Source organism: Pimephales promelas, chromosome 5, assembly GCF_988280905.1.
Source record: "Pimephales promelas chromosome 5, fPimPro1.hap1.1, whole genome shotgun sequence".
Taxonomy (NCBI): Eukaryota; Metazoa; Chordata; class Actinopteri; order Cypriniformes; family Leuciscidae; genus Pimephales; species Pimephales promelas.
The window spans coordinates 1,402,734-1,429,319 of NC_142773.1; the positions used below are offsets into that span (position 1 = coordinate 1,402,734).

Below are 26,586 nucleotides of genomic sequence, written 5' to 3' on the forward strand. Positions count from 1 at the left end.
TTTTTTATATATATATTAAAATACGACGACAGGAAAAACTACCACTATCAACACTAAAGTAACTTATGCACCAAAAAGTTAGCGAATGTTTTAGAGCCAGACCAATTTATCGGCAGGCCGATATTATCGGCCGATATTAAGCATTCTCCATACTATCGGTATCGGCAGTTATAATGGCCGATAAATGAATATTTCAAAAATAAAATATAAACGTACGAATCACGCTTCAACCATGTCATGAGTGTTGGAGTTGTATAGTTTGTCCACCAGAGGGCACTCTACACCGTCCCTGTTGGCAACACTCGTGTATAACGAGCCACACATCCTGCTGATCCAGGTTGCAGGTAGCTTATAAGGCAATGTTGGGACGAATTATTATTTTATTTATCAGAACTTTAATGTATTTTGATGTTCCTCTGTTCTGTTTCTTTTTGAAATGCATTATCATATTATTTTAGTTAAAACTCATAAATAACTACAAATAACTAATGTTAGGGAAATCTGTTAATGTTTTGTTGCGCGTTTCTGGTATTTTTTTTTTTAATCGGCCGATATATCGGAATATCGGATTTTAAAACCAACAAATATTTGTATCGGTATCGGCCTTCAAAATCCTTTATCGGTCGGGCTCTAGAATGTTTGCTAATAATGGTTAGCGATAGATTGTAAGTGGCAGACCTCTTGGAGCTTTTCTTAATCATGTTGCAACTTAATCATATTGCAAATAAATTTACACAAACTAATTAATGTTAACTGATGTAAAATGAGAGTTTACACAAATCCATTTACATCCATACACAGGACAGGTGACCTCTCTTCTTATTTCACCACTTTCGCACTCATATCTGATGAGAAAAGCGTATTCAAGTATTAAGAATCAAGTTTTAGCAAACCAGGCAGAGAGGTTTGAGGCCCAAAATTGAGGCACGCCTTTTATTGCTCTGCAGTGACCTCCTTCTCACTGGTTCAGGTAGAAATTCACGACACACCCACTGCACTGTTTATGAGGATCGGTAGAAACGGTTGAACGTAGAAAGAAAACGGATTATACGTGAGCAGGATCAGCGGTTTATGTTATTTTTTAAAAGACGGTACATTTTTGATATCTTCTTTTGTCAATCATTCAGTAAACAGGTTCCCAGATGATATTTTAAACATGTATTTTCAAGAACATGATGAGTAATGTTCCTCCAGTGCAAGTCTCCTGGAAAAACCAGTCCAGATGAAATCACAGCAGCAAAGGTAAGAAACTGAAAATAAAGCATGCCCTCCTTCAGTTATAAGTTTATTAGCAGCCCACATATTTTTTCCCATGATTTCCCGGTTGAAGAGTCGTGTAGCTCGTGCTGATAGTGCTTCCAGTGGGATCAGGACCAACAGGGAAGATGTGTCTTGACATGCCAGATTTTTTGGATTGTTTTCACAGCCAACCTTCAGTTGTATTGCAGTAAAACTACAGTATTACTTCTGAAAACTGCAGTCATGTTGTGTAAGGGCGTGGACTGTTGAAATTATAATGTTACCATTACAATCAACGATTTTAGACCAATTCCACATTAATTATCTGGCGGTTTGTTTATTCCATCAGAGTTGTAATTTTAATTACATTCCATTGCTTGTTTACATAATAGACCGGTGTAGTATCTTTTCAAGAAGCCGACTAGTTCAAGTGAATACATTACTTAATTTGTTGCAACAGACATAAACACACGATGTCTTCTCTCCCTCTACCATCTTCTTCAACTGTTTTCCAGGACAACACCTGTAATAGACTGACACCTAGTGGTTACTCCAAGATACTACATCCCCTCCTTCTTAAGTTAAATACCAATAATATTACTTAAATTATAAAACATTAAACCCCCCCCCACACACACACACACATTCTTAATTATTTTATTTTATTCATTTATTTTATAATTGTCTGTCACTGACTTAACTTATGCAACATAGTCTTTCAAGTGACATGAGCCCAAGGGGTTTCTCCACACTCTCTCCTTTTCTACGCTGCGAGAGCAACTGCACCCACCCCATATTAGGGAGAGGCGTCACAAGCCAGAACCAGTTCAGAATCTGAGGTATAATGAACAAGCGCCTCTGCTGATTTTAGCAGGGATTTAGATTCTTTAAAAGCTTCTTGTTGTGGCTTTTTCCACATCCACTGAACATCTTTTCTTAGCAGCAGATGTAGGGGAGCTAGCAGCGTTGCCAGGATTGGAAGTAACTTATTATAATATTTCCAGATAACTTGGTTTTGGTGTTTATTCAATAGCTTTCACTTTAATTGCCATCGGATATAAACCCTGGGCATCTACTCCTACATATATTCCACCTCATCTGCCAGGAACATGCATTTCCCCATTTCAATCGCAAACCATCTTCTTTCAGTCTCGCCAGCACTTCATTCAGTGTCTTCAAGTGACTTTCTTAAATTACGCCAATCACCAATATATCATCCAGATAAACAAGTACTTCAAGAATACTTTGCAACAATCCCTCCATTGTTCTCTGGGAGATAGCAGGAGCTGAAGCAACTCTAAAAGACATTTGGAGTCTAAACAATTATATGTGAATAACCCGTTTTGTGAATTCGCTGTCAAATATTTCTTGGAGCTTTCATCCGTGATGATTTGTTGGTATGCGTGACTCTTATCCTTTTTTGTTTTCCTCCATCCAACCGAGCAAAGAAAATCCTCCACCGGGTACTGTTCCAATGTTGACACTCTGTTGACTGTGAGTTTGTAATCACCACATAATCTTATACTGGCATCCGGTTTCAAGATAGGAACAGCAGGAGCTGCCCACCCTGAATACTTCACAGATGAGATGATTTTGTCCCACAGCAGTCGATTTATCTCTTCCTCCGCCTTTGTTTTCAGGGCAAATGGCACAGATCTAGGTCTAAAAAACCTGGGTGTGGCATCACATGAAGAGTAGCAGTAGTACATCTTAATACTCCTTGAAAACTTCCTCATGCTGGAATAGCACCTGTTGAAACGTCATCCAGGATCGGTCTAGTAAGCATGACTCTGTTTCTTTCACTATAACAAGTGGCATTATCTTTTCCTGCTGCTGGTATTTTACTTCTACATCAGCCACACCCACTATTCCCAATGGCTCTCCTGTATACGTTCTCAACTTGACTTTTGTAAGTCTCAGTCAGATGGTCTTGCACATTCCCTCACTGTTCCCTCTGTTCGCTTTTGTTGCGACAGGCCCAGGCGATATGACCATTTTTTTTCATACATGTAACATTTGTCCTTCTTAAATCTTTAATCGTTTGCTTTGTAGTTTGTTCCACAGCATCTCTCCCATTTCACCCGTTCACCCATTTCTCCCTTTTCCCAGCGATCAGGTTTCCTCTCTTTAAACCCTAACACTATGACGCTGTCACATGCCTGTACGCTGGATTTATTTTGTAAGTCGAGCACATTTTTGCTTACGGCTTCATTGGCTAATTCAATTTTAAAAGCAGTATTTGATTCTGAGAGCAGCCTTCGCTGACTCCGATCATCATCTATCTCACCAACATGGCATCATGACTTTTGCGTAAACATACACGGCACTTTCAAGTCAAGTTGCGCGTTATCTATACGCATTTTGACATTAAATGTCCGAGTGATTCTGCTTGTATGTACACGCCGTTAAATGTCTGAGTGAAACGAAGCAAAATGTAGATCTACATCTGGGGAGCGATATTTTTTTCTCCTAGGATGGTAGGGGAAGACTCACAAATGCTATTAACCCCAGTGACGGGTAGGTTTAGGGACAGGTTGGGGTAGGTCATACAGTATATTTATATATACAGTAATAACGTTAAGTCACCAGCGTTCATAAGCATGCTGAAAGCGATTATGCGTGTTGATAACACGCCAAAAATGGAAATATGATTGGTGTGTCATACATATGCCATTTCATGAGATCAGTTTGATGCCAAAAGCATGTCAGCATTTGGTCTTAAGTTGCTCCATAATTAAGCTTGTGCCAAACGACGTAACTGCTACATATTCTGTCACAGTCTCTGTCGGCTTCTTCATCCTTGAATCAAAACTTAATCGCTGTACAATCTCACTTGGCTGAGGATTGAAATGATTTTTTAGCATCGTTACCAGTCTTTTCACTTGGTTTTGTTTGGATCACACTGTAAGTTTGTGGTCCCACAACACTTATGAGAATAGCTCATTGCTTACCCTCATCTTCAACTCCATTAGCCATGAAAAATTGCTCCAGTACTTCAGAATACTCTTCCCATGTTTTTGCATCAAATGCCCTAGTGAGACAATAGTTCCTGTGGCCATGGTTAATCCTCTATATGTTGTCATCACAGGCTTTTTTTTCTCTGGGTGTCACCATCCTCTTCGCCAAAAATGTAGTATCTTTGCAAGAAGCGGACTACTACATTAATAGAGTTAAAGTGAATTAGTTTGAAGCAACAGACATACACACACCATTCCTCCCACGTCGCATCCTCTTCAACTGTTTTCTTCTTCTTCTTTTTTATTGGCGATTCGCATCAATTTCGTGCGTTACTGCCACCTACTGTGATCTTGATCCCATCCGTACCCACTATATTAAACCATTTTATACTACAGCCAGCGCTGCGTGTTCAGCACAAAAAAAAAAAAACACTTTCAAATCCTGTTAATTAATCCTGTACTTTCCAAATATTAAAACAAAGCTTCTCTATTATCATTTTCCTGTTCTGGTTTTAATATGTTTCTCAAAGTTTTATCAGTTTCCTCTTTTCTCTGAATCTCTTGAAATAATGTATCTTTATCCTTTTTATATCTCTCACAATACATGATAACATGTTCTACGGTTTCATCCTCTCCACACCATTCACAACTGCCAAATAAGGACATTGACTACCGTTCCAACACTTCCAGCAATCCGCCATTATTATTTCTCGCTCTGATTTTGTAGTCCGAGCTCAATGATGCAGAAGTTACGAGAGGGCAAGTCAAAATGTTCGGTTGTTGGATGTACGTTAGTGACCTGAAGCACTTCAAGGATTCTTCAAGAAGTACTTTACTTTTTTAAACACATGGTCATCATGGTAATCAATACCTTTGTCTTTCTTTGTTTTGGTTTTGAAGTAACGTTACACGTCTGCAGTATTATTGTTCTTGAGTTTCATCAATGCTCATTTAGCTGCTGTGTTTTCTGATGCTTTTCTAAACGTATCATATTATCAATACAGATTTTTAGTGGTAAAATTAGGCCGTAGTCATTTATCTTGTCAGTGCTTGTTTTAACAAGAGAAATAATCGACTTTCACTTATAACACAATACAGTTATATACCACTGCATCCATATGAAGACGTTGTTCTGCAGGTTTGTCGTCGTCTTTTTCAAATCGCTCGCTCTGGCTCGAATATGTAAGGCTTGATGGACATGTCTTCTGTTGTTGACATTTTATTAACGTGTGAATAAAAATGTTCTTTGAAGCTATAGTATATAATCGTATATCTCTAATCAAACTACAAGAATGGCCGAATGGGGTGGAGTTGAACCTTGTGTGAACTCATCGACCTGGAGAGCGGGTGGGGAAAGACGCAACTCCATTTTATTTAAAGGGGACGTTTCGAAACGGGTTGCTCACAGAAAAGGGGTCGAAAAGGGGCCTGTGGAGCTATAATAATGAGGAATTCAGACCCAAGCATTGCAGTTATGTTTTATATAGACCACAAATGTATGATTTATATGTAAAAATGAATGATTTAAAAGCATGATATGTACCCTTTAACTTGAGAGGCATATCTCCTACTTCTACCTGCAATGCTGAAACAGATGAAGAAGGGTACGCTCCACAACAAATCCTAAATGCCTTTGCTTGAATTCGCTCTAGTTTGTCCACGTGAGTTTTTGCTGCTGATCCATATACTACGCTTCCATAATCGATTACTGATCTAATTGACATTACATACATAGTTTTCAGTGCCAGCCTATCTGCCCCCCAGACACACATCTCTTCACACTCTTTTACACTCTTTTCATGTGAGTCGACTACCTAACCAGATTCCAAGATACACGTTCTAGATTGATATTATACAATTTTACTTTTATTTCATCGTCAATTCTTTTATTAGTGAAAAACATTACCCGAGTTTTTTTTTCCACTGAGAATTTAAATCCCCACTTTAGTGACCATTCTCCACTTTTTTAACACATTTTGCATTCTCCTCACAACATATACTTATATTTCCCCCTCTGAACCATAAAGCTCCATCATCTGCAAACAAAGATCTGCAAATATTTTTCTCCACCCTCTTAAATACATCATTTATCATGATTATAAAAAACAATGAGGAGTACCATTCTCTGCCATACCTTTTGATGACATGCACTCTTACCTTGATGATCTTCCAGAAATTCTTTGATCCAATTATACATTCTCCCTCCTACCCCCCTACTTTCCAGTTTCAGTAGCAACCCTTCTCTCCACACCAAAGCTAGCACAATCTCTTTATTACTCAATGCCTTTCTAATATCTGTCTCTAAAGTTTTATTTGCACGGGATTAGTATTACCTGAATTTAAAATGACCCACCCACATCTGAATTTCATGTGGCGCATTTGCACGGTATAAGCGAAGCCTGTGATTTTACTTGAATTTACTGACTTACCTCAAGGATATGTTTTTTTCATATATAGGGCATACCGGATTATAAAGCGCATAAGATACCGCAGTCAAACGTTTGACTGGGTTTGCGTTATGCATCCACTAGATGTGCTAAAGGCTAAAGGGAATGTAGCGAGTGCGTGGCGCCGGAGGTGAGGCGTTTATTTAGTAAGCGTGAGCGCGCTGGGGCTGGCACGTAACTTACATTCGCAGCCTGACTCATATGAGTATTCAATGTGCGGCGGCTCGCTGACAGCAATTGACTCTGTGCACGAGAAAAATGCTAACTTCCGGCTTGAGGGCGGATGTTGGGTACTTCGGTTCCGGTTGCCGTTGTTTACATCAGTGGACCGGCTATCTAAAGCTTAGCTATCTAAATATATTTGTCTAAAACTATGTTCGTTTGTTCATTGTCAAGTCAATCAACACAGTTTTCACACATATTTGGGTGGAGCCAGGCGCTGCTGCATTGTGAAAAGTAAACGATATTTAAATCTGCTTTTTGTCACCGCACCCAAGCAGTCGCTTCACAGAGTGGAGCGTTGTGTATCCATGACAACTAGAAGGAAGTTTTTAGGCTACTAATTATTTATTATATTATACCCTTTAACCAGGAGAAGCCCCTGGGGTTAGAACCTATTTTGCAAGGGAGATCTGTTTAGAAATATGTGTGAAAACAGCCTAACTTGATAACGAACGAACCAACGTCGGATACCTTTACTCCCTGTATGACATATGTATAGTGGTTGTCAACACTGATCTATATAATGACATTAGTGGTTGTCAACAACATATAGCCTCCGAACATCATAAACAAAACAATGGCTAACACAAACTGTTCTGAAAAAATGCACTTTCTAACGCATGATTTCGACTTTTATAATGTATAGAGAGAACAGTTACCAAATCGCATAGCTTGAGCACGTAGCATGGCAACATTAATGTCCGAGTGATTCCACGTGTATGTACCGTATGTACACGCTGTCAAATGTCCGAGCGAAACAAAACAAAATGTAGATCTACATCTGGGGAGCGATATTTCTTCCTAGGATGGCAGGAGTGACGGGTAGGTTTAGGGACGGGGTTGAGGTAGGTCATATGCAATATATATACAGTAATAACGTTAAGTCAACGGCATTCATAAACACGCTGAAAAGCGATTATGCGTGTTGATAGCATGCCAAAAATACGTGATAAGTGTCGTATACGCAATTTCATGAGATCAGTCTGAGCATGGATGTTGTTGTGACTTAACATTCCCTTCAAAATTATGCAAATACTGAGAGATGTAATATTTAAACCCCTTCTCTCTTGCTCTGGGGAGCTGGAGGAAAATCATTAGCCAGTCGATGTACATAATCGACTGTAATATTCGGCAAATGTTCAAGACATCTGGAGAAATATACATCGTCTATCAGGCTACCGGAAACTAGACACCCCCTATCGGTTTCGCAGCCGGAAGTAGCATATGCTAACGTGCACATAGTCCATAGCTGGCTGTTTTGAATGAGACGACCCGGTTACTGTGAACAGGGAGCGCCTTATGAACATTCTGTGACGCGAGCAGCGCCGGGGACAGTGTGTCTGTTCGTGTATGTCGCTCTGGATTATAAAGCGCATTATCGTTTTTTGAGAAAATTAAAGACTTATAGTGCGGAAAATATGACCCCGCACCCAAAATACTATCAAAACACTCCAACTCAGCCTCTATTCTTCACGAAAGACGGATAAAAAGAAGCAGATGAAACAAAAACCTTGAAAAAATGATATACGATCCGGCCAAATCACAGAGATGTCGATTCGTACGGGACTAATATTATCACAGGACCTCTGTGTTTGGCGCAATATAAGCCCTATTCGCACGGGATTAGTATTACATGGGGACCACGTGAGAATTTGAAATTACACACCCACATCTGAATTGCGTGTGGCGCATTCGCACGGGATAAGCGAAGCCTGTGATTTTACTCGAATTTACTGACTTATCTCCCGGATATGATGTCATTAGGCTACAGCTTTGAAATGTCTAGTCGTTATTATTAGCTGTATATGATAAACAGAAGAATTGTCCTTACCGTATGCTGCTAAACATGTCATTCATCTCCATCTAACGTTCATCATTCTTTTTGTTTTCTTGTTTCTGATGGTTTTCAGCTTTCTCTTTCTGCAAATTGTATAGTTGTACTCGCGAAATGACCCCGCACCCAAAATACTATCAAAACACTCCAACTCAGCCTCTATTCTCCGCAAATGAAACAAAAACCTTGAAAAAATTATATACGATCGGGCCAAATCACAGAGATGTCGATTCGCACGGGACTAATATTATCACAAAACCTCGGTGTTCGGCAAAATATAGTAGGTAATTTGCGGGGGAATTTTTACTTTACAAATTACAGACATGGCCGATTCGCACTTGATAAAGATCAAACTCTGCAATTATTACATATTACTACAGGTCACCGATAATACTAATCCCGTGCGAATAGGGCTATAGTAGGTAATTTGAGGGGAATTTTTACTTTACAAATTACAGACATGGCCGATTCGCACAGGATTAAGATCTCAGACAAATTACGCAATTATAACAAATTACTACAGGTCACCAGATAATCCCGTGTGAATATGGCTTAAACAAACTAGTACTACTGGGTCCATTGTTCCTTGTTCCCCCCAAATCCACTCTGATTTATAGATAGTCAACTTCTCTTTTTCCAAATAATACATTAACCTGTCTGTAATAATTTTTTTCATTATTTTACATACATGGGCTATTGCCTCTTTCCAGCTCTTAGGTAACACTCCTTCCATCCATATCCTGTTTAAAAACTCCAATATTACTCCCAATGCTTTTTCACTTACATTTTTGATCATACTATAGCTTACTCCATCTTGCCCAGTTGCAGATTGTTTTTTAATGCTCTCTTCAATTCTGCCATTTCAGATGGAGCATCTTATACACTGTCCAAAACTTCCCTTCTGTCTTTCACCGTCGGATTTCTTTTTAACATCTCTTCTCTGATTATCTTTCTCTCTTCACACAAGTTTCTAAAAGAGTTAACCTTAATAAACTCATCTCGAAACATTTTTGCCTTCTCTTCATCTGTTACTGTTAATTCCTCTAGAATTTTGAATACTGGTAATTCAAATTCCTTATTCAACTGTTTTCCAGGATCAAACACAAAACTTATAATACAATGACACCTAATGGTTACTCCAAGATACTACATCCGGTGTCAGAGTTAAAGGATTAATCTGATGTCTCAGGATATGATGTTATATCACTTTAATGAAACTCTGTCTGTGTGATTGAACAGGTTCAAATGAAGAGGAGGAAGAAAATCAGCAGAAATCACAGATCAGCAGAAAACAAGAAGACTGAGAGAAACACGGAGGACAGAAATGACACACAAACCAGTGAATCACAAGAGGAAAGAGGAGAGAGACGTGATAGATGTGACAGTATGAAGAGAATAACGCCAGACTGTGAGTGTTTGATCATTAACTTTATAGTCTTTTGACACATTTTTGAGTTTCACTGTTAGATTTCTGTTGTTTTCTCTCCTGTCATAAAGTGTCACATTCAGACAAATTCATCACACTGACTTTCTGCAGTCATTAAACATTTACAGATTGTGTTATTGATCAAGATCACAATACATATAAAAATTCAAAGCAATGTATATGAGGATAATGTGCATATATGTGTATTTTTCTAGTGTCCTTTGATCCAGATGAGCCTGTAAAGAGTGATTCTCATCAAACCCTTCATCATGTTCTCAAGAACACACTGACATCTTCATCATCATCATCATCATCACTGACATCCATCAGCAGTTGAAGACCTGGGGCCGTATTCACAAAGAATTTTAAGGCTAAAAGTAACTGGCGAATTTAGGAGAAACTCCTAAAAATAAGGGGCGTGTCACTCCTAACTTTAAGACTCCTAATTTTTTTCACTAAGAGTAATTCACGAAGCATTTTAGCCCTAAAAGTAGCACCTAAGTCTGGGACGGCTTAAAAGAAGTCGAGAGGACTCCTAACTCACTAAGACCTATTCACAAAGGATTGTAGCGCATACCAGCGCCTCTCGCAGTCGTCCGAGGTCCGCGACACAGGCGGGAATGCTGCATTCATCTGCAAACAAATCCTCTTCCATGTCTCACGCTTAGTTTTGCTTGATATCCCAGCGCCGAATTTCACTTTTATTATTATTATTTTTTTTTTTCTAGCACCAACTGGGTCAGCAGCAGTAACTGATCCTGTGTACAGTTGGGCTTTCTTTTCCATTTTGGCGAGTTCATAATCCACTGTCATTCAACTATTACATTACATTATGGGAGCAACATTTCCTTGCTTTAAGTAAAGTTATTCGCTGTCAAAGTGACGCCAAAATGAATGGGAGTCAATGGGATGCTAACAGCAGGAGATGCTCTGCTACAATGGCGGCTCCCGCGAGGCTTCAACTTCCGGCTGATGGATTACACACTTGTCTCGGACACATTTCTAACCGGCATGCATCTCGCGCTGATCACCGGTGATCGGTTCTGCGCAGATTTTGCTCATCTTAAACAAGCCTCATGTCTGAGGTAATGTAGCTTAAAATGTCATTGTTGTTTTGAAAGAAAGAAAAAACGTCATAAGAGCGTATCTTATGCCCTCAGGTAAATTAGCTTGCACACGGTTAAAATCAGCCAATCCCGTTTCAGAATCGCAATACACACACACACACACACACACACACACATATACAGGGCCTGAAATTAACTTTTTCAGCCACAGGCCACTGTGGCAGGTGGATTTAAAAATTCACCTGGCACAGAGACTTTTTACCAGCCACTTTTTTTTGCCTTTAAGGTGAAAAAAAAAAAAAACCCGGGAATTTCACAATATTGTTCTTTCACTTGTAAGAATACACGTTTAAGTGCTGTCAAGTAATAATAATAACTCTAAGAACATACATTTTTAAAAATCTTTTTATTCATTGATTTTGACACTCACACAACATATATTATAGGCTATACTCAACAGATAGACCTACCGCAGCTCGTATGTAAACAAATCACACACGGCTGTGTTGATGGCTGATTTAGTCACGTAGACAGATCCTGACAGCTTTTAGTTACAGCGTTCAGGAACCGTGCGTTAACTATGAACTAAATTAATACTGTTATTAGCCTACTGGTAAAGTTACCGGGTACCGGATATTTTCTCACTGGTTCCCAACTCCCAACATGCACAGTTGCACACGCACACCGTCATTGTACTGTAGGCTACAGTACGTCAGCGTTACATTATCTCATCCCATCTCACCAACAGTTTAATACTCACACATCCAAACGTAGTCAGAAAAGGGCCTCATCCTCTTTCTGATCGCATGAACGTTACAAAACAACAGTCGCTGTTGTTATGCTTGGCTCTGTATGACACTCACTCTATTTCTATAAAATAAATGAATCTCACAACCGCATGCTTCTCAGTGCTTCTCTTTACTTCACGTGCTTGCGCATCTCAATGACGTCACATACACAGGACTCAGGGTTCAACAATACATAGTCTGTCACTTCCTTATGACCATATATAACATATTGTAACAGCTGTCATAAATCAGCCGCTCACGAACCTTGCCATTGCTGCCAATTGTCCACTTTGTATTAAAATGTCTTCTTTTACTTTTCTTTTTCTCATCCTCATCTTTTTGTTGGTTGTTTGTTTTAGCCGGCCTTTTTACCCCAGTAATGTGCCGCCACATTTTAGCTAAAGTCCAACGCAACGGCGGACTTCGTTGAAATGTAAAAATCCTAATGAATCACTCAATTCTCATTGGCTACCGGCCAATATGGCAGGTAGATTGACAGTGTTACCCGCCAATAGAAAAATTCACCCGCATTTGGCAGGTGGTCGGGTGTTAATTTCAGGCCCTCTGGCCCTGTATATATATATTAGGGGTGTAACGGTACATCTATTCGTATTGAACCGTTTCGGTTCGAGGCTTCCGGTTCAGTACACAAACAAACCGAACGATTCCTTGGACCATTTTTCCTGCTGACAAAATTCGCACTGGCGACGTTGCGCAACGTCAAATGGCAAGTGTAATGAAAGCGGAAAGAAACTGCGCAACTCTTCATGTGCTTCACAGATCGTCTATCAGTTCAGACCAGCAACATCTGTGCCATTATTTGTTCATCCTTAAAAGACGACTCCCGTTTATAAACCTGAACGTTTCAAGATGTAGGAAAACTCAAACTTATTTAAAAATATTTTTTCTTTTAACAATTAGGAAATTTATCTGCCATTTCTTTCATTCTGCTGTGTCGAAAACGTGCCGAACCGTAACTTTAAAACCAAGGTACATACCGAACCGTGATTTTTGTGTACCGTTACACCCCTAATATATATATATATTAGGGCTGTGCAAAAGTTAATTGCGATTAATCGCATCCAAAATAAAAGTCTGTGTTTACATATATATTTGTGTGTGCTGTATATAATTATTTTGTATATATAAATACACACACATGCATGTATATGTTTAAGAAAATGTGTTATTCCTATATAAAATATTTATATTTATATAATATAGATTATGTATTTATATATATATATACAGAATTTAAGAGCAAATAATTCTTAAATATATGCATGCATGCATAGGTATTTATACAAAATAATTATATACAGCACACACAAATATATTATGTAAAACAGACTTTTATTTTGGATGCGATTAATCGCAATTAACTTTTGCACAGCCCTAATATATATATATATATACATAGGTATATAACACGCCATAGGTCACGTGACAACAACCAACTGGACCGCTTTTACGCGTTTTTAGGCGCTATATGTGAATGATGCCTAACTGGTCACCCATAAACACACTCTGGTAACTTGAATAATATACAATTTTATTTTTTTTTGTGTGTAAGAAACATATAGTTGATTATTATTCCACCCTATTCCTGCACCCCATGACGCTTGCGTGAATTATGGGTGTAATTTTCGTGAACCCTCTGATGGTCTTCGTTTAGGAGTCATGTCCTTAACACCATTAATAATATATATATATATATATATATATATATATATATATATATATATATATATATATATATATATATATTTATATATATGTACGTATTTAGCAAACCCATTTTGAAAAATAACATAAACTGCTGATCCTGTTCACTTGTATGCCTTTTTAACATTAACCTGTGTCTTCCAATCCTTATAAAGGCTCTAGTGTTTATTTGAAGTAGGCGGTACAGTCTTTTTTACTACGTATGTCATGAGTAATTGGTTATTATGGTTACAGGGCACAACAAACATTCTTATGGTTACAGGGCACAACAAACATCGATCATGCGATTCAAGAGGTGACTTGTAGACTTTAGTAGAAATGTAATGAAGGTTTTTAGCTTAAGATATGATCTTTGGCGATGTATATAATGCAAGTGACCATCATTTCAGATTTCCTCTCTTCAATATCTTGTTTTTAGACTTGAAGGGTTATAGTACTTACATACTGTTGTCCTATTGTTGGTTTAACAAGCTACTATTTCTCACCTCATTTCTCAACCACTTTGGATAAAAGCGTCTACTAAATGATTAAATGTAAATGTGTGGCATTGGGTAACAGCAGCCAGAAACATCACCTTTTTGTTTCACAAGTTCTTTGTGTGATTATAAACAACTGCAAAATGTCCTGAATCTTCAGGAACCGGTTTCACTGGTTGCTTTTAAATTACTTTTAAATGACACAGAGGCCACACTGGCTGTATGATTAATTATTTGGATGATCCTTGCTGTTGTTTATCATTTGAGACTTATAACTCAATATTGCTTGCCAGCGTAGTCCTCAAACCGTAGCCTTAATCCTGTAATTGTGGACAAATGTGGGTACAGAGGACTCAGGTGTGATCCTAATTTTTATTTATTATAAATGTTATATCACTGTCTTCGATAAAGTTTTGTCTATACATTTTTGGTGTTTTTTATTTTATTTTATTTTGGGGGTATTTTTGAATTTATTTACTTCAAAAAGTACCATATTTTCTGTGTAAATTATTTCTAAATGAATTACTATGTAGTTTTATTTTTTAACTACATTAAAATATAATAATATAACAATAAAGTATAAAAGAATAATAATAAAATCATAATTAATTTATGAAAGGATGTTACCTGAGATAAGTCTGTGCTAACTGAACTGATTATCTCTGCGGAACATCAAGGCGTTTCCCAATTATTGGGCGTTTTCAAAACGGTCGTATTTGAAAAACAATGTTCGGAATTCGGAAGCCCTTTTAGAAGCGGGAATGCGTTGTTATTATTATTTCTTGGGGGGGTTTCTTGATTTTTACTATCTATATCGCGACAATCTTTCACAAAATAAAATACAGTACAGCTATTTTCTTTAAAAAGCAGTTCTTTCATAAACCAAATTTCCCGTTCTTATGTTATAAGATACAGATCTTTTATATAATAGCCTGTGAGTGTGTATTATATTTGATAATATTCTCTCCTACCATGCAATTTTTCTCTAAATGTAAACCTTAAAAGGCCTTAAGGTTTAAGATTTTAAGGTTTTAAAACCTTACACATTACGTAATTACTCAACTATTTCAACCCGGTCTCATCCCAAGACGTCATATAACTGACGTTTTGGGACGTCTTTTGACCATACGTCAATATTCGCCTTTTTAGGGCCCCCTTAAACGTCGGTAGATGAGGTTATGGGATCCTAACTCTACCTAAACCTAAACCTAACCCTAAACCTAACCCTAAACCTAACCCGTCACCTAACTGACGTTAAAGGTAAAGCGTCAGTTGTATGACGGCCCAGGATCGCCATCTACCGACGTTTAAGGGGGCCCTAAAAAGGCGGATATTGACGTATGGTCAAAATACGTCCCAAAACGTCAGTTATATGACTTTTTGGGATGAGACTGTGTTAACTATTTACGTTAGTTTTATTTTCGTTTTGTGTGTGTGTGTGTGTGAACAACACAACATAAATCAAGTTGTAACGGTGATTAACAAGGTAAATTAATAGCAATTTCAAATAAAGATATCAAATCATATACTGTATAAAGCAATGGTGAAAATGATTGTATTGGTCTTTCCTATATTTTTCAAAATACATTTAAATGTAGCCTAATGACTAAAAGCCTACGTGCCATTTGAATATTTGTTCTAGAATGACCATTTTTATCAAGCTTGTGCATGTATTTAAGTTCAGTAATTTCACTTAAATGACAATTAATAGGTAATCTTCATTGCCATTTAAGTGAAATTACTGAACTTAAATATACACAAGCTTGATAAATGGCACTTAGAGGCTTTTGCATCAGAACTCTTCATTTGTAGTTTACATTAAATTACATAAAGTAAGACGTATTGACCTTTAAATTAAGGTAAAATGTGTTTACTTAGTGTTGTATCATAGATACCAAGGAAAAACTCAGAGAAAACAGGAACTTCGGGATGGTTTATCAGGACTCATCTCTGTAGCCAGCAAAACACACACACACACACACACACACATACAAACACACTTTTATACACATACACACCAATAAATTCAGATTACAAAAAAATCTGTTTTGAATTTTTAAAAATCACAGCTTCATCGAAATGTTACGAAACTGGTGACATTTCTGGCATTATGTATGTGAACACACACAAAAAATTGAGGTCATGATCCGAGCATGCAAAGTGGTCGTAAAAAAATTTGTCACAATTTTGGTTTTCGGTCAAAAATGACCCCCATATCAAATGAATGGGAAATTGACAAAAACACAAAATTCACCAATTTGTTTTAGATATTATTCTGCATAAAGTGTTATAATTGAATGACTCGCGTTATTGATACAAATTCTGAAAAAATTTGCTTATAGCAACACAAGCTTCTCTTTCTAATCCAATGTTTGGCTGTAATTATAATGCAAAAAACTAACACTTTTTTATCACTATTTCTAAAAAAAAAATAATGTAAAACTTAATAAGGAATCGTTTTTGAGATTGTTTCAAATATATATTAGAATCCACCAAAAAAATAATTAAATAAATAATTGTGTTCATAAACATCTGGGCAATTCCAACTGTGTTAGGAATTCACATAGAGAGCTGTACATGCCATATAGTGGTTACACCATGATTCTACGCTTTTTCTCTATACTGTAAACCAGATGGTGCTAATTTTCTTCAAAACATTTTTTCTGAAGGCCTAGACTCTATATTAAACTAAAATACTGCATTAGTAATTAAAAAATAATAATAATATGTGTATAGAAAAATATTTATGTTTCCATGGCAAAAAATAGACAATAAGTATTGAATAAATATTAATACATTAAATCAAATTGTCTCAAAATACTAAATTAAAAAGAATAAATAATATAAAACAAAAATAAATTGCATTGGTTTTTACTGGGATGGAGGAAGTTTAATTTTTAGGTATCCAGTCACTTCTGACAGGGAAGACTCAGGATATGACTCCTAAACGAAGACCATCAGAGGGTTCACGAAAATTACACCCATAATTCACGCAAAGCGTCATGGGGCAAGCCGTTTTAACTTTTAATCATTCGCAGGATATGAATTCTTGATATCAACAATTACATTTTCACCAGTTAAAATAATAGTTATTGATATCAGGAATTAGATTTCTTCTAGTAACAATGGCAATTTTTTTATATCAAGAATTACATTTCAACTAGTAAAAAAATCAACTAGTTGAAATATCTAGGCTTGATAGTCACAATTGAATTGCTACTAGTAACAATGTTAATTTTTGATATCAATAATTCAATTTTTATCATGAATGTGATTGATACTAAGAAAGCCATTTTAGATATCTGAAATAATATTGATATCAGAAATACATTTTCAGATATCAAAAATGAACATTTTTACTAGTAGCAATTGAATTGTTGATATCAAGAATAGACATTTCAACTAGTGACAATTTAATTATCAACGTCAGGAATTCACAATTTTACTAGTAACAATGTAATTAATGATATCAAAAATGATATTTCTACTATAAAAAATCAATTCTTGATATCAACAGTTGATTTTGAATAAGATTTCACTAGTGAAAATACAATTACAGATATCAGCAATTATCAAAAAATGAAATTGTTGATATCAAGAATTCATATCCTGGAAATGAATAAAAGTTAAAACGGCTTGCCATATGGCAGACACTATTTGCATCTATTAAAACAGAATGCAATTATAACAACATGTTCTGTGTATCTGATTATATATGTATATGGATGCTGCCTTATTGTCCCAATCCTAAAGCCCTCATCTAACCTCACCCGTTCGGCACTTTATGTCCACTTTTCAAATATTTTCCTCATTTGTTCTTAAACTAAATGCGATGGGGAAGTGAGAGGAACGAAGCGGGTTCAGACTCGGGTCAGCTGACCTAACTCTCCACGTCATTGCTTCGGTTATCAGACAGGTTTCCTCCGGCCGAGTCACACGCTGGTGTGCGGATAGTGTAAATACACACATTATCAAGGAAAACCTTCTTCTTGGCACTCTAAAGTGGAAACAAACTTCCCTGCCTTCGTTCCTGACGCACTTTGCTCATTAAACTTGATTTGTGTGTGTGGTGTGAACTGCTCCGGTGCGGCCGGAGGACCCGTACGCTTCATTTACACCTGTGGCTGGAGCAGTGTGTTCCTCCTTCAACAGCGCACCGTTTCATCCTCATCACACCACTAACACACCATCCGGAACAAACTACACTCGGCGAATCTGAAGAACTTGTGTTCGAAGTGAGAGTTCAGATAAGATACATAGATATCTTTTGATTGATTGATTGATTTTTTAATTTTTTTTCTTGTAAATTTACAATGAAATAACCAAAAAAAGGAGTAGGCTAAAGCCAAGGCGTATATGTACCCTATTTAACCATACCTGAAGAACCAGTATTATAAATTATACAAAAACAGTATACATATTTATACAATACAGCACATTTTTTTTACGTAATATTAACAAAATTTACATACTACTGAATAATCATGTTAACAATCTTTTAAAGCTAATCAGAAGTACAAAACAGCATTATAAATTATAAAAAACAGTATACTTATTTATATGCAGTTTTTACTCTATTTTTACTCTCTCTATATTTTTTTTACATTATATCTGACACAGTTCACAGCTAAATTACATTTGCCTTGTGAACAAGAAGCACACTTTAGCACACATTTATAAAGAGGACTTATTATGCTAATAATACACTTTATAAGAATACTTTAAGGCACTTAATTGGATGTTATTTGCAGTTGAAATGTATTAGAGTTTAAATTTAAATGCAATTGGACTTAAAGGTAGTGATGGCAATTTCAAAACACTACTTGTGGGTTATACCTGATCTCTGATCAGTTTTATACATTTGTAGACGTTTTAATTAAACATTAGTATAATTTAAATGAATGATGGTGTCTCTTGGCCTGTTTTGCTGAGCTATTCATAGAACAAACAAAGCCCTGACAACTGATAAAAGTGATAACAAATCTTGATAATCTTATTAGATGATTTGCATTTGAAAGGTTTTACTTTTAATAAAAAATAGCAATATATTGTAAAAGGTGTTTTTATGCATGTTTGGATGCATTTACACTATTCTGACCACTAGGGGTCACTCTCGAGATGGGTGTCGGATTGACTAGACGCCTCAACACAATAAAGCACATTCGCTTCAACTGTTTCAGCACCCGAGACCCAAGGGCCGTGGACCTAACCCGGGACTCGTACAGGTTCGGGTCTATCTTTTAAATGGTTAGCCATCGGGTCCCAATCTATTACTTCGGGTCCTGGGTCTGTTTAGGCTACTTTTGAGAACACCCGGCCGTGATCAGAGTCAGTCAGCACTGCTTGTGTGTTTTTTGTAACTTGCAACTTGTAAAATTAGGATAAGAAAAGTGTGAGCCAGGAAATAAGGTTAAAAACTCAAAAGTTATTATGTTGGACTCAGCTGCCATAGACCCACCAGTCTCTGAAACTGTTTCACAGTGAGTGACTGGCCTAGTTTTACCCCATTTACCAGTAGCACCTCAATGCAGAACATGAGATCCACGGGGAGGAGTCGGATCACGATCCAAGGGGTGAAGATGGGTAGGATTAGGGTTGGGTTTAGGGATTAGGGGTGGGTTTAGGGGCGGAGTTGGTTAGGTTTAGGTGTTTGTAAGGTGGGAGGAGTTGGATCTGGATCCGACTCCTCCCCATGGATTTCATGTTCCGCAGTGAGGACCATCTCCCATTTACGGCTGAGAGAATCGGCGCTATCCACAAGTTTCCTACGCCCCATGAGGCCTTGCGTCAAAAGTGGGCGCGACTTCCGGTTGGAAGTAAACAAAGCGCGACTTGACATGCTTGACACTCGTTCATGCAACAGTTGACAGTCATTCAAGTTATAGCGATCCAAACTAGCTAACGATGTGGGAACACAACCTCAACGAAAATCAAAAGGGTGAAATAACAGTACCTTTACCCTCCGCAGTAGTTGATTGGGAGTATTATAATAACATTATTAATAATCAATACTCATCAAGGCATGCCCAGACAGCAAACTGACATTGAATCAACGTGAAAACGACGTCTCTCATGACATTGAAACAACGTTGATTTTGCTCATCGAATTAACGTTGAACCAACGTCAGACGCGGCATTCTTCAAAGCTAAATGAAATCGAAAATTGGTTTGCTTTCATAACGTTGAAACAACGCGTTGATTTCAAGTTGATTTTCCATTAGTTTTGAAAGAATGACGCGTCTGACGTTGGTTCAACGTTTATTCGATGAGCAAAACAATGTCAGATCAACGTTGTTTCGATGTCATATTTCCACGTTGATTCAACGTCAGTTTGCTATCTGGGTGTTGACAGACAGTTGTGCGAGCTGACAAACAATTAAAATAAAAAATACACACTTAGTCATTGTGCTTTGGAGTTTATTCAAAATTATAAATGAATGTGCTGCTTGAATACATTAACTGGCACACTTGGTATTCTGTCAACACAGGCTTTGATCCTGAGTTTAGCTGTAACATCAGTAGCGAACAGCCAATCACATGCTGATAGAGTTTATAGAACATTAAGAATTTAAACAAATGTACACAGGAAGATTCGTCGTCTTTTGGGAGGTGATGGAAACTACAGTCGTTGGCAGGATCACTCTGATATCGTTCTCAGCTTATGTTGAAAACAATCCCGTTTAAGCCACTGAATTAGTTTAGTCCGGTTATACATACAACCGCGAACAGCACATGTTGTCCCTGAGCTCCGTAACGACATCTCTCATAAAGATTTGCGTCTTTAAATAGTAAAATAATTCTCCGAAAAACAGCTAGCCTCTTCGCTAACTAACACACAAAATACCATTGGAATGCTACTTCCGCCGCCTCACCGGAAGTTTTACCCACTTTATTTTTTACAGGAGCGCCCCTCGGAAACTTGTGGATAGGCTACAAGCAGGGGACAGTCGTGAGACGGATCGACGAGGAAGAAGCTTTTGAATGTATTGTAATTATGAACACACAGTTTTGCATACTAATAGTTGCGTTTACGGCACTTTGTTAGATGAACAGGAATGTTTCACACATTCACAGAAAACAGCCCACTTCCGGCTCGCAAAACAAACTGGATACTGTTTTATTTTTATGAATAAATAAATAAGAAGAAGATACTAAAATGCAAAGACCAATTTAGAAGTCAAATTATTTCAGCGTACGTTCATTCGACCGTTTCAAAACACTCGGTACAAAACATAAGAGCCATTGGGAAAGCTGAAATATGTGGCTTTAAACCAAACAGTTTGGCATTGTTTCGCAAGACCCCAGTAGCCCTGAAAGGTTTATTCCCAAATCCAGCGAGCCCTGTGTCAACAGCGTGTGGGCAAACAGACTCACCTATCCGTCACTGCTCCGCTGAATGGGCCCTTTCTCCGGCCGCTCCTCCGAGGGATTCCCTCGCTCCGGACCAGTGCTTCCTCCACACCGCTGACTGACTGCAGGAGCTCGGGTAAACAAGCCCCGCTGGGCAGGCACAGGTTAAAGTGGACCGAGCCAGTCCTGACGGCGAGCTGAGAGCAAATCACGGCCGTGTGAATACGCGCATTCATTTCAGCCGTGGTCATGGAAGACATCAAACTAGAGCACATATCAGGCCACATTAGGCTACTACACTGATTTTTTTTTTTTTTTAATGAAAAAAATGCATTAATTTTTTGCATTAATGAAAAATAAGTATTTAAAAAAGATTAAATTTAGCGCACACCAGTAACTTATAGCCACGCAGTAAGAGAAAAACAAAATGAAACAAAATAACTAAATATTTTCTGTAGAATGAAGTGGTTTTAAAAACAACAGTGCATTCACTCAAGTCATTAAAAATCTAATATATAAATCTATATATCTATTAAATGGGACAGTTTATTGAACCTTTAGACAAAATCTCAAAATGTTTGCATGTGTGTTTCATAAAATGTTTGCAATTGCATCACGCATATTATTGACATCATTTCTACAAAGCTACTTATTATAGTAAAAACAGTAAAGTATGCATAACTACAAGTAACCAAGTAAATAACTAGCAAAATGAGTCCCAGAAGGCCGAATCGTGGCCAAAATCGCAGTGCTTAACTCTATAGTAAGAATGTTGTTAATTAATATTATTTAGTAGGCCTACTTAATAAGTAGCCACAATGAAACTGTCTATAAATATCAGTCTTTTATATCTGCCATGTCTTAGTAAGATTATATTTAATGCTTAGGTTTAGGATCAAAGCTTTAGTTTACAAACGTATAATGCAATGCAACATGATGATTGAGAGATGAACGAATAAACCTTCCTCAAAAGCCTGATGATCATATTTAATTGGCTACTTATGATTTTTCAAAATAAAAGTCTGATTTATAGGGTTAATCGCCTAAGTATGGAGATCAAATGCTTTCTCCCTGTATTAATTTTACCCAAAACGTTTTTAATTTGCATTGATGTCACAATCACCGTTTTAACCACAAGATGGCAGTGTGTGTCAAACTGGAGTTGGAGAAACGGGCTGAAGTGTGTTTCCAGCCTCTCGCAGGATCCTTTAATTAAGACTGGGATAAACGATGCGCTGTTAAGAGAGACAATGAGCAAGAGCTTGCACGAACAACATCCCTCCACATGTGCATCAGTCTGGCTGTCATCACGCATTAACTCACGGGTGAATTTGCATGAGATTATTAGGGGGAAAAAACATGAAATGCACAGTGTCACAGCCAAACAGTTTAATAGTGCGCAGTAATAGCCGAAATGTTATTTCCCTGAAAGTAGCAGAATAAAGTGTGTGTGCAGCGTTTCAGAAGCTCACGGTTTGGCTGAGGCTTTTACGAGAGGCCTTCTGGGTGGCTTTCACGCAGATATGCCGTTTTTCCACAATCCCACGAGTGCAGCTCTTTCTTTCAGCTTAATTACTTTAATGAAACCATTGAAAAAAGGGGTCAGTTCCTATTACAAGGCAATTAGAAAGAACTGTGGGGAGTTCCTATTTCTGGATGAGCAGAGCGATCTTGAGTCATGGTCTGTGTATGTCTGACCTCTAGAGCCTCCTATCCATCTCTCTCACGCGGTTCTTCGATGATGGTAAAATAAAACTGGATTGGATGGATCTATTGGAGAGAAGGACTGAGAATACCGAACCCGCAGACAGACCTGATCAATCAATCATCTGTGATCCAAAACATTCAGATCAACTGCAGTTGTCATCATCTGTCATTACAGGTAGCCTACATCATGTAATTACAGGTGTGTGTGTGAGTGTGTGTGTGTTGCAGTAAATATGTGATGTTTGGTTCATTGCTGTCTTGGAGTCAATTTGTATTTTTGTAAAAAAAAATACTTTGAGAGTAGTGATTCATTTATTAAATTTTTCGGCGGACTGGTCTAAAGTCGCATAAAACTGAGATTATATTATTATTATTAATATTATTCTCAGTATTAGGGTTGTTAATATTACTATTACTGCTGCCACTATTATTATTACTACGATTACTACACATATTATTATGATTGTTTAAAATTGGCTAGATGGCTATTAATCACCCAGTGTGTTTATATCTATATATATATATAGATATAAAAAGAAAATACAATATATATATATATATATATATAATCAAAAATGTTGTTGTATCACACTACTGTACTTGAATACACTATCTATATGTTTATCTATCTGTTTACACCCCTCTCTGTGTACTTGTGTGTATGTCATTTGTCGTTTACTTTATGCAACTTGGTTTTGTTAATACAAATTTTTAAAAAAGTAAACAATTACCTGAGCTGTAAATGTCATGTGATAAATGACTCAAGATCTTCAACATTATTGCAGCATCCCAATTTGCCTGCGTATACTACTAAAGTATGAACTTTAAAAATATATATATAACGTCTGTGAATTCTGCCTCAATTTAGCGGCCTGTCAATCATCCTGTCACAGTTCACATTCTCACATACACACTCCACATTTTATTGAACTCTTCCGCATTGCAACTTTCCTTCCTCTGTTGAGAAATGAAGCCAAATTATGCCATTATGTGGACAAGAGTGTGCGCAGTTGCGATCGAGAGGTCCCGCCCCGTCAATCATGACGTCACACCCCGTGTAATCGGATTTTCCAAAAGTTTGGTGATCGAAAAAAGTTTTGGCTTCACTTTTCTGGATGTGTGCGGCACTCTTGATTAAAACCAGAAGTGGAAAGAGTCCTAAAGAATTGCACTCAATAATTTGGTGAGCTAATAGAATATTAAAACTCTGTCAAACCAGTTATTTACTCATGCCATCCAGTATCGTGGACTCACGCTCTCTTTTGTTTCACATAAACGCTGATGCCACATTGTGACTATTGTTTTGTACACTGTTGGATTATACGATACAAACGTTTAATCTGATTTAAAATAAAAGTTTAATCTGAAATCAATATTTCTTATCTTCATAATTATTTATGTGGTGATATCCTGAGTAATAAGTGGTAAGACTGTATACCATGTCTGTTAAATGTGCAGGTTATTTTCAGAGAACATTATCCCGAAATTCACATTAAACTTTCACACGTTAAAAAATAAATACGACCTCACGTTATGCCAATCACGGTTGCACGCTGACTCCGAAAAATCGGATTGGGTTCGATCTTCTGCGTTATCCGTGGCAAGCAGTTTGAATGGTTTTTTGACAGCTCAGAGCCACCGAATCCCAAATACGAAAAAATGCATATGAAAATTTCGGTTTCAGTGTTCAAGGGTCTTCTTTTTTTGGAAATAGGCTAATTTTACAAGTCCCCCAGAGTTAAACAGTTGAGTTTTACCGTTTTCGAATCCATTCAGACGATTTTCTGATATTTAAAAGAATATCAGTAACCAGACAGTTTCTGGTCTCATAGTAGGAAAAAATATATACTATGGAAGTCAATGAGACCAGAAACTGTCTGGTTACTGTTATTCTTTTAAATATCAGAAAATCGGCTGAATGGATTCGAACATGGTAAAACCCAACTGTTTAACTCTGGGGGACTGGTAAAATAAGCCTATTTCCAAAAAAAGTGGAGTATCCCTTTAAATCTGCCCCTGTAATCATAATTTGTGTGGAAAAGAATAGCTGGAAACGGCATTGATTTGAATGTATTTGTAGGTTTTGGAGCTTTTCTTTGCAATGAGCCTGTGTTGGGTGCATTAGGCAGCAGACAAAAACAAGTCGAAGAAGATTGTTAACACAAAACCCCGTTTTCACACTGATAGTAAAACACATGCTTGCTTTGTAACAGGAAAAACGTTGAGAAAACCGTTTGGATTAGAACAATACAGAGCAAGAAATGCTGCGTTCACTTGCTTCAGTCTAAGAAACGTGATTGACTGATGCCTGCTGGACATGATTTTAACTAACATGCTCCCTCAGGATCGCCACGAACTGCTCAATCTCAAACTAGTCAGAAATTTACAAGCAAGAATCACACGCTCAGATGTCATTTCAGATTGAGATAGAATCAGTAATTCGGCATGACATTCATATCTAATTCCTTTTTCCTTACACCCCTCTCTTCATAACAGCCGTGTAGCTTGGGTTATTAGTACCCATCACCTAATCCCCAGATCTTAACAGTGCCATGACATTTGGCTGTGTTTATTCATTATCGTCTCCTCCAGCTCTCAAAGGCAGTGTAGAAAACCTCGTGAGTCACGCTGTGAGCTGCTGATGTATTCTCACCACATCCTCTCGCCAGCGTGATCGCGGCCTAAGATCACACCCAACAAATGTCAGATCCCTTGAAAGAGGCATGGAGAATCCAAAAGTAAAGAGCAGATTCGAGTGAGTAGACGGAGCTATTGTAGTGTAGATCAGGTACACTTGATGTTAGCATATTACTATGTGGTTGTCTGATGGCCAAGTTAACGCTTAATGTGCAATTGATGAGTTTGTTTTCCCGGTTGTCCATGTTTTCACTGTTATGCCTGGTTCAGATTACACACATTTTTTTTGTCTGTTACGATATTTACTGTGTCAGATTACGCGATTTTGACTCCTAAAATCTTGTCGTGGACTCGTCGTTTCCTGACCAGTCGTCACGTGCCGTCTTTAAAGGGATAGTTCACTTTGAAATTAATTTTTAATATGTTTTATCTTACCTCAAGGGCATCTGAGATGTAGGTGTCTTTGTTTCCACAGTATTTTCAATTTTGACATTTTTCAGTCAAACCGTTGTTGTCTATCAGTCATACACTGGAGGCTAAGGGGGTCCACCAAAAAGCAGCACAGAGAAGTCCAAATTAAACATGATTTAATGACTCGTAAATGTAAGTACACATTGATGGCCTAAGACACGAAACGAGCGGTTTGTGTCAGAAAACTAACAGTATTTATATCGTTTTACCTCTTGTAATCATAGCCATGACAAAATGATC

General features: G+C 37.5%; 1 protein-coding gene across 2 annotated transcripts; it reads left to right on the forward strand.

Moving 5' to 3' along the window:
- The first annotated feature begins 1,001 nt into the window (after positions 1-1,001).
- Positions 1,002-11,485, forward strand: LOC148978803 (uncharacterized). Of its 2 annotated transcripts, none has more exons than XM_089130792.1 (3): positions 1,002-1,242; positions 9,939-10,107; positions 10,341-11,485. In XM_089130792.1, the coding sequence occupies exons 1-3, from the start codon at positions 1,183-1,185 to the stop codon at positions 10,460-10,462; spliced, it is 351 nt and encodes a 116-aa protein (XP_088986918.1). In that variant the 5' UTR covers positions 1,002-1,182; the 3' UTR covers positions 10,463-11,485. The 2 variants fall into 2 exon arrangements, with proteins under 2 accessions (XP_088986918.1, XP_088986919.1); XM_089130793.1 differs by having other exon boundaries at positions 9,951-10,107.
- Positions 11,486-26,586: the final 15,101 nt, after the last annotated feature.